At 51.8% G+C, this 16,073-nt stretch overlaps 1 protein-coding gene across 1 annotated transcript in view; it reads left to right on the forward strand.

Moving 5' to 3' along the window:
* Nucleotides 1–258: 258 nt before the first annotated feature.
* The window catches only part of JPH3 (junctophilin 3), a 103,755-nt gene continuing 87,940 nt past the window's right edge, over nt 259–16,073 (forward strand). The window contains exon 1 of the mRNA XM_073554918.1: nt 259–829. Coding sequence (XP_073411019.1) covers nt 448–829 — 382 coding nt within the window. The 5' untranslated portion in view covers nt 259–447. The remainder of the gene's footprint in view (nt 830–16,073) is intronic.

Consider the following 16,073-nt stretch of genomic DNA (forward strand, 5'->3'; position numbering starts at 1 on the left):
GGTACCCTGTACCCCTGGCTGTATACATGGACACCGGGTCACATGGGGCGTGTATATACCTGCTTTCCTATCCCTGGTTCCGCGCACCCCCGGGACCTCCCCGCTCTCCCGCCGCTGGCTCTGCCCTCCCGGCGCCGCTGTCTGGGATGATCGCGCTGCGCCGTGTTGCGCACTCGCTGCGTCTTGTGAGCGCAGAGGGCGCAGTCGAGGTCCCTCAATCCCGGGAGCAGCAGCCAATGCAGCGGGAGGAGGAGGAGGCGGGGGCCGGGCACAGACGGGGAGGAGGAGGCAGAGGGCTCGGCAGCTGCAGTGCTCATCCCCCCGTACACGGCGAGCATCCCCCGGAATGCTGGGGAGCCCGGGGTCCCTGAGTGCGCCCCTGTGCTAAGCCCCGGGCCCCCCGGAGCCCCGTCTTCACAGCGTGTGTGCAGGGGCCGCGGTACGTGCATGTCCACGGGGGGAAGATTTAACTTTGACGATGGGGGGTCTTACTGCGGCGGCTGGCAGGACGGCAAGGCGCACGGCCACGGCATCTGCACCGGTCCCAAGGGCCAGGGCGAGTACACGGGCTCCTGGAGTCACGGCTTCGAGGTGCTGGGCGTCTACACCTGGCCCAGCGGCAACACCTACCAGGGCACCTGGGCGCAGGGCAAGCGCCATGGCATCGGCGTGGAGAGCAAGGGCAAGTGGGTGTACCGGGGCGAGTGGACCAACGGCTTCAAGGGCCGCTACGGGGTCCGCGAGTGTGCGGGCAACGGCGCCAAGTACGAGGGCACCTGGACCAACGGGCTGCAGGATGGCTACGGCACCGAGACCTACTCTGACGGAGGTAAGAGCTGCTGAGGGCCCCTGGAGGTGTGTGCGGGGTGAGGGCCCCTGGAGGGCTGCACGGTGTGTGCGGGGTGAGGGCCCCTGGAGGGCTAAACGGTGTGTACGGGATGAGGGCCCCTGGAGGGCTGCACGGTGTGTACGGGATGAGGGCCCCTGGAGTGGGGGCTGAATGGTGCGTGCAGGATGAGGGCCCCTGGAGGGCTGCACGGTGCGTACGGGATGAGGGCCCCTGGAGGGCTGCACGGTGTGTATGGGATGAGGGCCCCTGGAGTGGGGGCTGAATGGTGTGTGCGGGATGAGGGCCCCTGGAGGGCTGCACGGTGTGTGCGGGGTGAGGGCCCCTGGAGGGCTGCACGGTGTGTGCGGGGTGAGGGCCCCTGGAGGGCTGCACGGTGTGTGCGGGGTGAGGGCCCCTGGAGGGCTGCACGGTGTGTGCGGGGTGAGGGCCCCTGGAGGGCTGCACTGTGTGTGCGGGGTGAGGGCCCCTGGAGGTGTGTGCGGGGTGAGGGCCCCTGGAGGGCTGCACGGTGTGTGCGGGATGAGGGCCCCTGGAGGGCTGCACGGTGTGTGCGGGATGAGGGCCCCTGGAGGGCTGCACGGTGTGTACGGGATGAGGGCCCCTGGAGGGCTGCACGGTGTGTACGGGATGAGGGCCCCTGGAGGGCTGCACGGTGTGTACGGGATGAGGGCCCCTGGATGCTGCACGGTGTGTACGGGATGAGGGCCCCTGGAGGGCTGCACGGTGTGTACGGGATGAGGGCCCCTGGAGGGCTGCACGGTGTGTACGGGATGAGGGCCCCTGGAGGGCTGCACGGTGTGTACGGGATGAGGGCCCCTGGAGGGCTGCACGGTGTGTACGGGATGAGGGCCCCTGGAGTGGGGGCTGAATGGTGCGTGCAGGATGAGGGCCCCTGGAGGGCTGCACGGTGTGTACGGGATGAGGGCCCCTGGAGTGGGGGCTGCACGGTGTGTGCGGGATGAGGGCCCCTGGAGGGCTGCACGGTGTGTGCGGGGTGAGGGCCCCTGGAGGGCTGCACGGTGTGTGCGGGATGAGGGCCCCTGGAGGGCTGCACGGTGTGTACGGGATGAGGGCCCCTGGAGGGCTGCACGGTGTGTACGGGATGAGGGCCCCTGGAGGGCTGCACGGTGTGTACGGGATGAGGGCCCCTGGAGGGCTGCACGGTGTGTACGGGATGAGGGCCCCTGGAGTGGGGGCTGAATGGTGTGTGCGGGATGAGGGCCCCTGGAGGGCTGCACGGTGTGTGCGGGGTGAGGGCCCCTGGAGGGCTGCACGGTGTGTGCGGGGTGAGGGCCCCTGGAGGGCTGCACGGTGTGTACGGGATGAGGGCCCCTGGAGGGCTGCACGGTGTGTACGGGATGAGGGCCCCTGGAGGGCTGCACGGTGTGTACGGGATGAGGGCCCCTGGAGGGCTGCACGGTGTGTACGGGATGAGGGCCCCTGGAGGGCTGCACTGTGTGTACGGGATGAGGGCCCCTGGAGGGCTGCACTGTGTGTACGGGATGAGGGCCCCTGGAGGGCTGCACTGTGTGTACGGGATGAGGGCCCCTGGAGGGCTGCACTGTGTGTACGGGATGAGGGCCCCTGGAGGGCTGCACAGTGTGTACGGGATGAGGGCCCCTGGAGTGGGGGCTGAATGGTGCGTGCAGGATGAGGGCCCCTGGAGGATTAACCGGTGCTTACAGGATGAGGGCCCCTGGAGGATTGACCGGTGCTTACAGGGTGAGGGCCCCTGGAGGATTGACCGGTGTGTGCAGGATGAGGGACCCTGGAGGACTGACCGGTGTGTGCAGGATGAGGGCCCCTGGAGTGGGGGCTGCATGGTGCGTGCAGGATGAGGGCCCCTGGAGGATTGACCGGTGTGTGCAGGATGAGGGCCCCTGGAGTGGGGGCTGCATGGTGTGTGCAGGATGAGGGCCCCTGGAGTGGGGGCTGCATGGTGTGTGCAGGATGAGGGCCCCTGGAGTGGGGGCTGCATGGTGTGTGCAGGATGAGGGCCCCTGGAGGACTAACTGGTGCTTACAGGGTGAGGGCCCCTGGAGGATTGACCGGTGTGTGTAGGGTGAGGGCCCCTGGAGGATTGACCGGTGTGTGTAGGATGAGGGCCCCTGGAGGACTGACTGGTGTGTGCAGGATGAGAGCCCCTGGAGGACTGACCAGTGTGTGCAGGATGATGGCCCTGGAGGATTGACAGGCATGTGCAGGATGATGGCCCTGGAGGGACTGAGGGCTGGATCAGGGCCATGGGGGCTACACAATTTGCATAAGATGAGGACCCCTGGAGGGCTGAATCGTGTGCCGGCTGATGGCCCCCGGAGGGCCGGCTGGTGTGTGCCGGCTGATGGCCCCCGGAGGGCCGGCTGGTGTGTGCCGGCTGATGGCCCCCGGAGGGCCGGCTGGTGTGTGCCGGCTGATGGCCCCCGGAGGGCCGGCTGGTGTGTGCCGGCTGATGGCCCCCGGAGGGCCGGCTGGTGTGTGCCTGCTGATGGCCCCCGGAGGGCCGGCTGATGGCCCCCGGAGGGCCGGCTGGTGTGTGCCGGCTGATGGCCCCCGGAGGGCCGGCTGGTGTGTGCCGGCTGATGGCCCCCGGAGGGCCGGCTGGTGTGTGCCGGCTGATGGCCCCCGGAGCGCTTCCTGACATGTATAGTATGATGGCCCCTACACATTTCCGTGTCATGTAACCTACTGAGGGCCACACGGTGGGCTCCCACGGCTCCTCATGTGGAGCGCTGCTGTCAGTCATGAACCCTCTGCAGATCTGGCTGTGCTCTGGCTTCACCATTCCTTGTACCCGCTGGGTGTCACAGCTGATGAGTGGGCCGTGCCCCCCGAGTGCCTGCCTGTTAGTATCACTCCAGATGGAGCAGCTGCATCAGGGGAAGGAGCCTCCTGTCCTGCTCTATCCATAGATGGATCTGACATAGATATATTGTGTACCAATCCAAAAGGGAGGCGCAGCCGGACGCCTCTGTGCAGAAAACTCACCTGACGTTTCAGCCCCTTGTGTGCAGATGATCTGCCCTTTTGTACCGGGCTGCAACCTCGCCAATGTACAGACAGATGAGACTTTTGCTCTGCTGACGTCCTGGAGAGCTGCGCCTGAGGGATTTAGAGATGTGCTGCTCTTGGGTCCAGTTCTGGGAATTTGCACCCACAACATTGGGACTTGTGCTGCTTTGTGTACTGATGGACATTAGACAGCTCGTGGCCTGTACTGTCTTATGTCCTGACCTAGAGCTGTCACACTGTACTGCAAGGACCATCCGTGGGACCATCCCTCCGACTCCAAATCACTGGGAATGATAAAGTTCTGTTGGTTGTCAGTGACGAGCGCCGGCGGTTCCTGTGCACACTGTGCTGAGAGACAAGGAGATACATTGTGACAGCTCTGGTCATGTTACATGCAGTAGTTACAACGTCTGTGCGGTTGGTTACATGGTGTTGGGGTTTTATGGTTACACAGTTCAGGACACATAGGCGCACACCACCCTGTATGACTATAAGTTCCCGTTCTTTCCCCCCGGCAGCGGCAGTGACGATGAGCCTGTGCCGTAATCCACTTTCCAGGGTGATAGCCGTGTATGGGGAACGTGTGCAGGCCGCACAAGTAATACTCCAGTAAGCTGATCCACAGATAATGCACAGCTGCCATCAGCCCTTCGCTCTCACTCCATTTCCCTCTTTAAGTAAATCTGCGTGTGTGTATATAGATATGTACAGTGGATATAAAGTTTTCACACCCTTCTGAAAAAAAAAATTCTAAGAGGAATCATTTCAGAACTTTCTCTGTGTTTAATGTCGATTTTAATCTGTACAATGTATTATTTGACATATTTTCGGGTGGAATAAGAAAAATTAAGACATAAAAATAATGTTGCATAAATCTGCACTCCCTTGCACTAATAATTTGGTGAAGCCTCCTGTGAACTTCAGGCAGCATTCCGGTTTTTTTTTCTTAGTTTTGGGGTCTTTCGGCACGGCACATGTAGAATTGGTGATCTTAGCCGGCTCCTCCTGGCAGCAGCTCCACGTCTGTCAGATTATAGGTGCATCTTCTGTGTACAGCGCCCTCTTCAGGTCAACACAGATTGTCCCCTGGAATCAGGTCTTGGTTGCTCCAAAACTCTAGTGAAGCCGTTCATTTGGCGATTTGGAGGTCGCTTAGAGTCATTGTTGTGCTGATAGGTGAAATTACTCTTCAGCTTTGACTTTTCAGCAGAGGCCTAAAGTTTTGATGTAGAATTGACTGACATTTGGAACTGTTCATTATTCTTTTTGCCTTGACTAAAGCTGCAGTTCCATCTGCTAAAAAACAGCCCCAAAGCACAATGCTGCCCCCACCATGCCTCACGGTAGGGATGGTGATCTGGTGATACATAGTGTTGGCTTTTGGGAGATTTGATTTGGGTTTTGGCAAAACATAGCCTGGCTTGGATGTTCTTCTTTGTAAGAAAAGACTTCTGTGTTGCCCCTTGACCCCACAAGCCGGAAATATGAAGAATCTGAGCGATTGTGGTCACACACAGGACACAATCAGGATTTGCCAGAAATTCCTGCAGCTCCTTCAATGTTGCTTGTCGGCCTCCTGACCAGTTTTCTTCTTGTCTTTTCATCAATTTTTGAGGGACGTCCCAATCTAGGAAATGTCACTGTTGTGCCAAACTTCAGCCCCTTCTTGATGTCTTTAGTGTCCATGGTAGATCTTATGCCTTGGAAATGTTTTTGTACCTTCTCCTGACTAACAACTTTCCACAATAAGGTCCTTTGCTGTGTTGTCAGCTGTTTACAGACAAGAAAATGAGAGGAAAATCTTCCTAGAACAGTGAAAATAGCTATGGGTATAATCAGAATTGAGGTAAATTGTCGTCTGTGGACTGACTACTATGTAACCTGAGGTTGGAGCTGTTACTACACAAGAAGAGAACCATATGCTATTTAAAGTAAATTATTTTATTTTGAAACATAATAAAAATCCATAAAAATTGCTACTTATACATAATCATTGTCAACATACCCCAAGGCGGACAAACAACCACATAAAAGGTTAAATTAACCTCTGTAAACTTTTAATTTGTTGCTGTATATATTATTTCCAAGTGGAGAGAGAAATCTCAAAAGGGGAGCAAAAAAGGCAGTATACAAAAAATAGTTAAGAATCAAATGTATTATTGCCCAAGGCATTTCTCATATAAGTTATGTGCCTCTTTAGATGATCCCCAAGAAAGCCTCAATACAATTCCCACATCATGTCATCCAGCAAATAATTTGAGATATAGACACCCAATCACACTGCAATCAGTAAATAGTATATCCGCCAGTTCACTCACTGGACTGAGAGGAGTGGAAAGTGAGACTGTGGTGGTTGTGAGCCCCTGCGCCCCGACGCGCGTTTTGCCCGCTTGCTTCTTCCGGGGGCGTGCCAAGAAAGGTTGGAGAGGCATATTTATTGTGCCCAGAGCCAATGAAAATACCAGAGGATAATTACATAAAGCTCACGCCCAGACTCTACGGCACACGCGTCATCAGTCCTGCTCTTCTGCAATTCTACTACACTTCCTGACATGCGCTCAGTGACCTGTGTGTTGGTATACACCCAGATTACCATGGTAGCGCTGCCGGAAGTGTGATATTTGGACAATTGTGGTCTAATATGTAACCTGAGGGCAAATATGATTGGAGCATAATCACAGCCCCAACTGTAAGAGGGTGTTCACACTTATGCAACCCCATAATTGTAGGTTTGTGTTTATTTCCCCCCTCAAAATGGCTTCAGTTTAATTCTCAATGGTTTTATACAGATTATGAGTGACATTAATACAGGTGATGGGCAAAATACTTAAAATGCAGGTCCAAAGTGAGCTATGGTTAAACAGAATGTGAAGAACACCCCAAAACTGAAGGTCCAATGGAGAGTCATGTTTCTTTGGGACCATGAACACCCGGTAACAGTGGCTGCCCCGAGACCTCTGGATAGTGGTAGACATGAAGGACCCCATTAATTCCCTCCTCATTACTTGTATGGGACATGGCGCCTATATTATTCCTTGCACCAGATCTTTACTGCCAAATCCATCTGAGGGTCCCAGATCTCGTATAAAAAAACGGCCGAGATTCACAAACCAAAGCCCGACACAATTGGATGAATTATAGGACATAAGGAAAAGGTATATCTAGAAAATCGTTTTCTACAAAACTACCGTAATCTTGCGTAGGAAGTTCTGGGCCATAAATGCGTTGGAGGTCGTCTCTCTCTACTGGGTGATCCAACACTGAACTTCAGTCTGTCGGCAAAGTCTTGCAAATCTCTTACCTCCCGGGATCCCCGGCGCCGGGCTGGACCCCGGCATCATCATTGCGTTGTGGTGCACAGGTGACATGGCGCCATTTGTGAGCCACGGACTACTGGACTATTAACATGGCCACTGGACCGGAGTCCCGTGAATCGATCCGTCCAACTCTACTTAATACACAGGAGCTTCTCACAAAATTAGAATATCATCAAACAGTGAATGTATTTCTGTTCCTCAATACAAAAAGTGACTCTCCTGTATTCTATAGAGTCATTACACACAGAGGGATCTATGTCATGGGTTTCTGGTGATGATTATGGCTTACAGACAATGAGAACCCAAAAGTCATTATCTCAGGAAATCAGAATAATTCACAATAAACCCCTGTACAGGCTCCTAAGTGAATCATAAAAGTGAATTTAGCTTTGTGAGAAGCACTTGTATGTTACGTTGCCAGATGACTAGGGCTGATGACCCCGTGTGCTCCATCACTAGAGCTATACCCCTTGAGTGTGCATGATAAAACTACACTATTAACCCCTTTCTTGCCAGTCATAGTGAATATTGCAGTGTATCCAGCCTTTCTGTAGGTACCTGGATAATTGCGGCTGCAAAGCGCGGATCGTTGCCTGCGTTGTGTTGACAGTGTGTGATTTTTGCAATGTGTCCCTGTAATGAGATTTGCCTCTGGGTCCCCAGCTGGAAATATATTGGTATCTGGGGAGAAGCGGGATCGGCGTGTCACTGCCGGCTCCCGGCCCTCATCCCTGGTCATGTGATTGATTGGTGTGCCCATTAATTTCTGGAGGAGGGGGTGGCGAGCCCCAGTCAGAGTCCTGATCAATACTGGATGTGGTCTCCAGATTTCTGTTCAGATCATCTGATGTACATTGCGGTGCAGAATCGGGTACCAGGCGCCAGATCCTGCTCCATCTCTGGGAACGCTTATGCGGGCAGCAGATGCACATACAGGGATGGGATTGAAGCTTGTTTATGCCATAAGACATCGCTGAATCTGACAGGTCCATGGCGGTGGTAACGCCGGTGCCTTCTCTGCCCCCTCCCCGCTTGTCAGCATAATAAACAGCAGGTCTTATTTGTTACTCCATTTCCCTGAGAGACCAATACAATATGCAGCAGCAGCAGAGACAAGATCATTAGTGAGGCCGAGATCCGCCATCATGTTACTGGCCAACCCCTTGCTGTGTGACGAGGGTTACTGTGCATCGTGGCCGTTCACAGCACATTAATGTGCACACACCTTCCCCCAGTACAGCCTGCGGCTGGTGGGTCTACAGTGCACGGTACGGACCGGTGCGGCCCCTCATTACTGAGGCCTTACTGGAGCATAGTGTGACTGACGGAATAATCTCCTATCCATCACCAGAGATCAGCGGTGACATCACTGAGAATGTCTCCTATCCATCACTAGAGATCAGCGGTGACATCACGGAGAATGCATCCTATCCATCACCAGAGATCAGAGGTGACATCACTGAGAATGTCTCCTATCCATCACTAGAGATCAGAGGTGACATCACTGAGAATGTCTCCTATCCATCACTAGAGATCAGCGGTGACATCACTGAGACTGTCTCCTATCCATCACTAGAGATCAGAGGTGACATCACTGAGAATGTCTCCTATCCATCACCAGAGATCAACGGTGACATCACTGAGAATGTCTCCTATCCATCACTAGAGATCAGCGGTGACATCACTGAGAATGCCTCCTATCCATCACTAGAGATCAGAGGTGACATCACTGAGAATGTCTCCTATCCATCACTAGAGATCAGAGGTGACATCACTGAGAATGTCTCCTATCCATCACCAGAGATCAACGGTGACATCACTGAGAATGCCTCCTATCCATCACCAGAGATCAGAGGTGACATCACTGAGAATGCCTCCTATCCATCACTAGAGATCAGCGGTGACATCACTGAGAATGCCTCCTATCCATCACTAGAGATCAGAGGTGACATCACTGAGAATGTCTCCTATCCATCACTAGAGATCAGAGGTGACATCACTGAGAATGTCTCCTATCCATCACCAGAGATCAGAGGTGACATCACTGAGAATGCCTCCTATCCATCACTAGAGATCAGCGGTGACATCACTGAGAATGCCTCCTATCCATCACTAGAGATCAGAGGTGACATCACTGAGAATGTCTCCTATCCATCACTAGAGATCAGCAGTGACATCACTGAGAATGTCTCCTATTCATCACCAGAGATCAGAGGTGACATCACTGAGAATGTCTCCTATTCATCACCAGAGATCAGCGGTGACATCACTGAGAATGCCTCCTATCCATCACCAGAGATCAGAGGTGACATCACTGAGAATGCCTCCTATTCATCACCAGAGATCAGAGATGACATCACTGAGAATGCCTCCTATCCATCACCAGAGATCAGAGGTGACATCACTGAGAATGTCTCCTATTCATCACCAGAGATCAGCGGTGACATCACTGATGTAGGGATGTGAGCTGTTCCCGTTCTCTCTGCAGGGACAGACTGTGCACTGTTTGGCATTACGACTGCTGGATGTGTGCAGTCTTATTTCTGACAATTTTGGGGATCAGTATTGATTTCTGGGGTGCTGTACAGTGTGTATGGGATACGAGAGGCCTGGTGGGTTATGGCGGCCATCCTCCTGTGCACAGATTTCACAAGTTGTGCTACTTTATGCTACACAATCTTTAGAGGTGAAATTACAGGCACTTGGTCACAAAGGACACATAAAATCCTCCGTAAATTCATGGCGTGATGTCTCCTTTGTCCTACGGGTCATTACCTGCTATAACCTCATAAAAGTAGCCTCCTGAAACCAGGATCAGCTCACCCTCATAGAGCAGATGTCAGTACACTGACGGATCGACTGCTCCTCTGCCTACCTCATCTCCATATGGAGCGATCATAGGGTACCTTAAATGACCATATAGTGCCCAGGTACAATGATCGTATAACATACAGATAATCATGCCATCACTACATGATGCCCCAATGTTAACACCAGCCTGTGCATTTAGGACGGTCTGCAGCAGTTGAGGTTTCATTAGGAGGTTCCACAGTAGCCGCACTTTGGCTAATGAGGTTCAGCAGCAGCGGAGGTTTGTCTGAGTTTCTGTAGCAGCAGAAGTTTGTCTAATGAGGTTCTTCAGCAGGGAAGGTTTGTCTAATGAGGTCCTGTAGCAGCGGAGGTTTGTCTAATGAGGTTCTGCAGCAGCGGAGGTTTGTCTGAGTTTCTGTAGCAGCAGAAGTTTGTCTGAGGTTCTTCAGCAGCGAAGGTTTGTCTAATGAGGTTCTGTAGCAGCGGAGGTTTGTCTAATGACGTTCTGTAGCAGCGGAGGTTTGTCTAATGACGTTCTGTAGCAGCGGAGGTTTGTCTAATGAGGTTCTGCAGCAGCGGAGGTTTGTCTAATGAGGTTCTGCAGCAGCGGAGGTTTGTCTGATGAGGTTCTGCAGCAGCGGAGGTTTGTCTGATGAGGTTCTGCAGCAGCGGAGGTTTGTCTGATGAGGTTCTGCAGCAGCGAAGGTTTGTCTGATGAGGTTCTGCAGCAGCGAAGGTTTGTCTGATGAGGTTCTGCAGCAGCCAAGGTTTGTCTGATGAGGTTCTGCAGCAGCCAAGGTTTGTCTGATGAGGTTCTGCAGCAGCCAAGGTTTGTCTGATGAGGTTCTGCAGCAGCCAAGGTTTGTCTAATGAGGTTCTTCAGCGGCGAAGGTTTGTCTAATGAGGTTCTGCAGCAGCGGAGGTTTGTCTAATGAGGTTCTGCAGCAGCGGAGGTTTGTCTAATGAGGTTCTGCAGCAGCGGAGGTTTGTCTAATGAGGTTCTGCAGCAGTGGAGGTTTGTCTGATGAGGTTCTGCAGCAATGGAGATGAGTATTACAATGTTCTGCAGAAGCTGAGTTGTGTGTGAGGTTCCACAGCAGCCAAAATATGCATTTTGAAGTTCAGCAGTTGAGGTGTGTATTAGGAGGTTCTGCAGCAGCTGAGCTGTTTTATAATCTGCAGAAGTTGAGGTATGTCGAATGAGGTTTCACAGCAGCTGAGGTATGTACTAGGAGGTTCTGCAGCAGCTGAGGTGAGTGTTATAAGTCGAGATTTGCAGTAAGAGGTTCCGCAGCAGCTGCGGTCTATATTGTATACAAGATGCTGTCATGTAGACATACACAGAGCTTGGAGCTCAGGGGACACATGTTCAGGGCTGGAGTCGTCCACGTCTGCTCTCCGATCGTGCTGTGCAGTCAGGAGGCTAGCGCTCTTCCTGCACTCAGACATAATGACTGGCGGTTCTTGCAGACTCTTCAGGTTTGTCTCGAGGTCAGAGAGTCATATCCTGTCCTTAATGGGCTGTATCAGTGCAGATCCCAGTGCCTCCTACAGTAAATTGTGTCATTAAGGCTCCTGATGACCCCCCCCCCCCCCAGGAGCATTCTTGGCCCCCTGTTTGAGGCTGCGATACTTGACATGTCTTGATGTATAGCTTTAAAAATATGGATCCTTATTAAAGGCGTTTTGTCGTCAAAAGCCCTGAGCTGATAACTGCAAGTTCTTCTTCCGACCCCTGACATCCCATATAGGTGGGGAAAGATGAGGCCGCCGTACATATTATTATTATTATTATTATTATTATTATTATTATTATTATTATTATTTATTGTTATAGCGCCATTTATTCCATGGCGCTTTACATGTGAGGGGGGTATACATAAAAACACCTACATATACATATCACCTGACATGGCATGACCACCCTGCAATACCCCTGTCCTGACAACCATGTGACTTCTTTGTGGTCCTCAATTTAAAAGGGAACTGGACTTTGAACAAACTTTGCTTAAATCAGTAGTACAGGTGAATATAAGAAACTGTGTAATGTATCTTAGTGGTTAAATCTGCTTCCTTCCCCACTTATGAGCCCCTTCTGTCTCACCTTCCCTTTGAATTTGTCATCCACCCTGAAAAATGGCTCAAAAGTACTGAAATCTCACTTTGATGCAGATTCCACCTCCTATTATACTCTATGGAGAGAGGAGAGCAGAAGGAGACATGGAAAGATTGTGCTGCAATCTTTAGCAAGTTATCACACGAGAGCTGGATTCACATCTACCCTGGTCAGGACCGCTGTATGATGTAAAGTACACCATTGCTTGTTTTCATTGGGATCTGCTGTATGTCTGTGACATTTTCTACATCCGCCCTTCTCTCTGACAGCCGCCTGTAGCTGATGTATTGGCACCCTGGCACAGTCCCTCATTTCCATATTATCCTGTAGGCGTTGAGTAGGACGTTAATGGAACCAGTAATGCAGTATAAATGGTTTTTAGCTCGGCTCAGACGTGCAGTGTAAATGCTGCGCTTAGTTTTTTCGTGCAGTAAATCCGCTGCGTTTAACAGGTCGACCGAGGTGAATGTGAGTCCATGAAAACTCGTCATCAGCCTGTGCATCTCTTTTCCCAATAGTCTTCTATGGAGATTATGAAATAAAAAAAAATTTCTAAGTCCAGAATCAAAAAATACCTAATTGTGGCCTCCAATCTGCGCTCATCAAAAAAGGAGAAAATGCAGCAAAAAATTGGAGAAGAGCAGATCTCTGCTGTGTTTAGTGCGGACTTTTCTGGCTTTGCCGTGGCCGGATCCGGTGCATTGCGATCGGCGGTGCTGTGGCGCGCCTCTGCCTTGATTGTCGCTGCGTTTTACCATAGGCCGCTCAACTCAGAAGACATTTGTCACATATGGAAATCAGACTCCAGAGTGACAGTGAATGCGCCGGCACTCCGGTTCTATTCTGTGCCGCCATCAGATCAGATGATCTACGGGCTCAGGGATTATGACTGCCTTCATGTGCGGCACTTCTGTATCGCTATGGCGGTAGGCTCCACACCTATAGGCACTTTACATCCAAGCTTCTCATAAAGACCCTATCTTTGCTCTGAGCATCCTAGACGGGGGCTGCTTTATGCGCCAGCATGTTCTCTAGCCTTGTGGCCTTCTGAAGACCCCCGCTTGCTGCCCGTTTTTCTGTGATCTTCTCTTTACCTGAAGACCTGGGTGTTGCGGACCCCTTATTATCAGTACTGGCCCCGGTAATCCGGATACATCTACATTCTGGCCTGTTATGTTGCTCGGCACTAAATGAAACATTATTTGTAGATTTGCCGATAAGTCATCAGCTGTTACTTCTCCCTGGGGGGCCGTCACCTGGTCATTAGACCCCAGAGCGTTACAGCCGTGCAGGGTGCGGAGACCAGGGACGGCAGTGGCGGCTTTTTGAATTTTTCTGATTTTGATACTAGACGCCGTGTCCAGCACTGATGTAAAATGGCTATTTTTCTTATGTTTGGGGAAGTGACAGAAGCAGGGATGACTGAGGATGATGGGGATCCTCCTCCACTCCAAATCCTTGGCTGCAGGAATTGGGGAGGGGCGATGTAAGGGAGAGTTTGTATGTTAGTTAATTGACAGGGGGTGGGGGGATAAGATGCTTTATTGCTACATCACCACCTCCACAGCGATGGCCGGGCGGCTGGTGATGGCCTCTCTCGCAGTCACATAATGAAGATTGATGGTGCAGCCTGTGAAGCAATAATGGAATATATATTCCTTCTACCTCTGTATATGAGCGAGCGGCTGTGGGGATGGAAACACCGTCCTGCAACAATGGATCGGGTGAACCAATGGCGAATATTCACGTGCAGTGTTACAGCTTACTACTGCAGCCGTCTGTAGCGCTTACTGACCGTCCCTTAGTCTCCTCCTTCTGTGATCGGGCACATAACTACAGTGTGGCCCCATTTATTCACAGGTCACAAAAGTAATCAGAACCCCACTTTAAGGCTGGCATCACAAAGGGAGTGTTTGATGTCGTGGCTCCGGCTTTCCAACATGCTCGCCATTCGCTTTTGTGGCTTATGTGAACTCTGCCTTAAAGGAGCCCTGAGACCAATACTGGTGAAGGGCGTTCTCCTTGGGGCCAGTGTACCACAGGGATTGAATGGAAAATGCCGTGTTCTCAGGCATCACATTTGACACAATGTTTGACCAAAATTGGCAGCAAATCCACAACCCCAGAATGGAAATGGGGGTCCCACAGCCCAGAACATGCAGCCGATAGATATAATTAGTATGCAATTGTTTTCAAACCCCAAAACAGGATTATCCCAATGGATGCCGTGCAGATCTTCCTCATACACATGCAATTTGTAGCAAAAATCAGGGGGGCCTTTTTTTTTTTTTTTTTTTTTCCATCCTTTTTTCACATTTCAGCCAACAAAGAACCCTATCCAAGGACTCGAGAAGAGCGAATCTGCAGCCAACACAGGATCTCAGTCCGGAGTGTTCTTTTAAATGTCTGCGTCTTATATGAGATCCTGAAGTCGCTGTTCCAATCCCCTGTGCCACCATCCATGCATAGATGACTGCTACCACTGTTATTACCCAATCCCTCAGCGGAGAGGCAGGAAAGCGCTGCAATCTGACCATCTGTATTCTGTAATGGGAAAATGGGATTTATTGATCTGGAGTCCGGGCTGGATGCAGACTGTCGGGAGATGCAGTTTACTCAGCTGCTCCACATCTGATTTCCTCTGCTGCAGTTCACAAGGGGCATAGACACAGCCGTAAGGGGCCGCCCGCCTGGGGCGATAACCTGAACACCACCACGAAACGGCCGGATCCGACCTGTAAGAATCTTATTTAATGGGAAGTTTATTGGACGGACCGATAGGGGTTTCTGATCTTCTGAAGATAAAACCTAATCGGTGTAAAACAAAAGCTCTGCTGCTGCCTAATTTCTAATGTTCACCCTTTCTGCTTGCTCTCAATGAATTAAAACATTCTTGTTCACGTCCATGGGGATGATCCAATAGTGTCCAGTGCAAAGCATCCTCCAGCTGATACAATGTATCTCATCCGCTGATAGTGTGAGCTGGGCTCCTGCTGGAGTGAGGGGTTCAGCACCTTGGACAGCGCTGCCCATTGCTGCCTGTGTACGGCCAGGCTCTGCTCCCATCACACCGCCGGACAGGATGCAGCTGCCGCCCAGTTGCAGCACAGCAGTGGATTCTGCCATGTAAGGGCTTTGGTCATTGGACGCAGTGTAACCGTTTAGTGCCAGAACGGTTAATGGATAATGGAGATTACGGAGTGCTCAGCTCCTGCCCTCCCCCAACTGCAAAGGCAGCAGCCAAACAGTGACTCAACTGTTCAGTTCATTAAAAGTATTTTATACTCCAGATCCAGCAAGGTTCTGTGCAGACGGCACTGGTAACGAGCAACGATTGCCCTGCAGTTGCTTAAAAATTTCAGATTTATTACCAAAAGTAATCAAAAACAGTGACGTTTCGGTCAAACGGACCTTCTGCAGGAGCTCCCTGTATACAGAGATACATGATAAGACCCTGTCTGCAGCCACCACTAGGGGGAGCTCCCTGTATACAGAGATACATGATAAGATCCTGTCTGTAGCCACCACTAGGGGGAGCTCCCTGTATACAGAGATAGATGATAAGATCCTGTCTGCAGCCACCACTAGGGGGAGCTCCCTGTATACAGAGATACATGATAAGATCCTGTCTGCAGCCACCACTAGGGGGAGCTCCCTGTATACAGAGATACATAAGATCCTGTCTGAAGCCACCACTAGGGGGAGCTCCTTGTATACAGAGATACATGATAAGATCCTGTCTGCGGCCACCACTAGGGGGAGCTCCCTGTATACAGAAATACATAAGATCCTGTCTGCAGCCACCACTAGGGGGAGCTAGAATGATCCAGAAAATACACACTAAGCTCTGAGCTCCTCCTAGTGGTGACTGCATATAACTACCTTTCTATCTTTGCTTTTGACATTTACATTAGCAATACTGCAGTGATTAGTCTAAGGAACATTTAAACTGCAAGATAATATAATGGTA

Source organism: Dendrobates tinctorius, unplaced genomic scaffold (assembly GCF_039654945.1).
Source record: "Dendrobates tinctorius isolate UK_male_01 unplaced genomic scaffold, ASM3965494v1 ptg000214l, whole genome shotgun sequence".
In the NCBI taxonomy this organism is placed as follows: domain Eukaryota; kingdom Metazoa; phylum Chordata; class Amphibia; order Anura; family Dendrobatidae; genus Dendrobates; species Dendrobates tinctorius.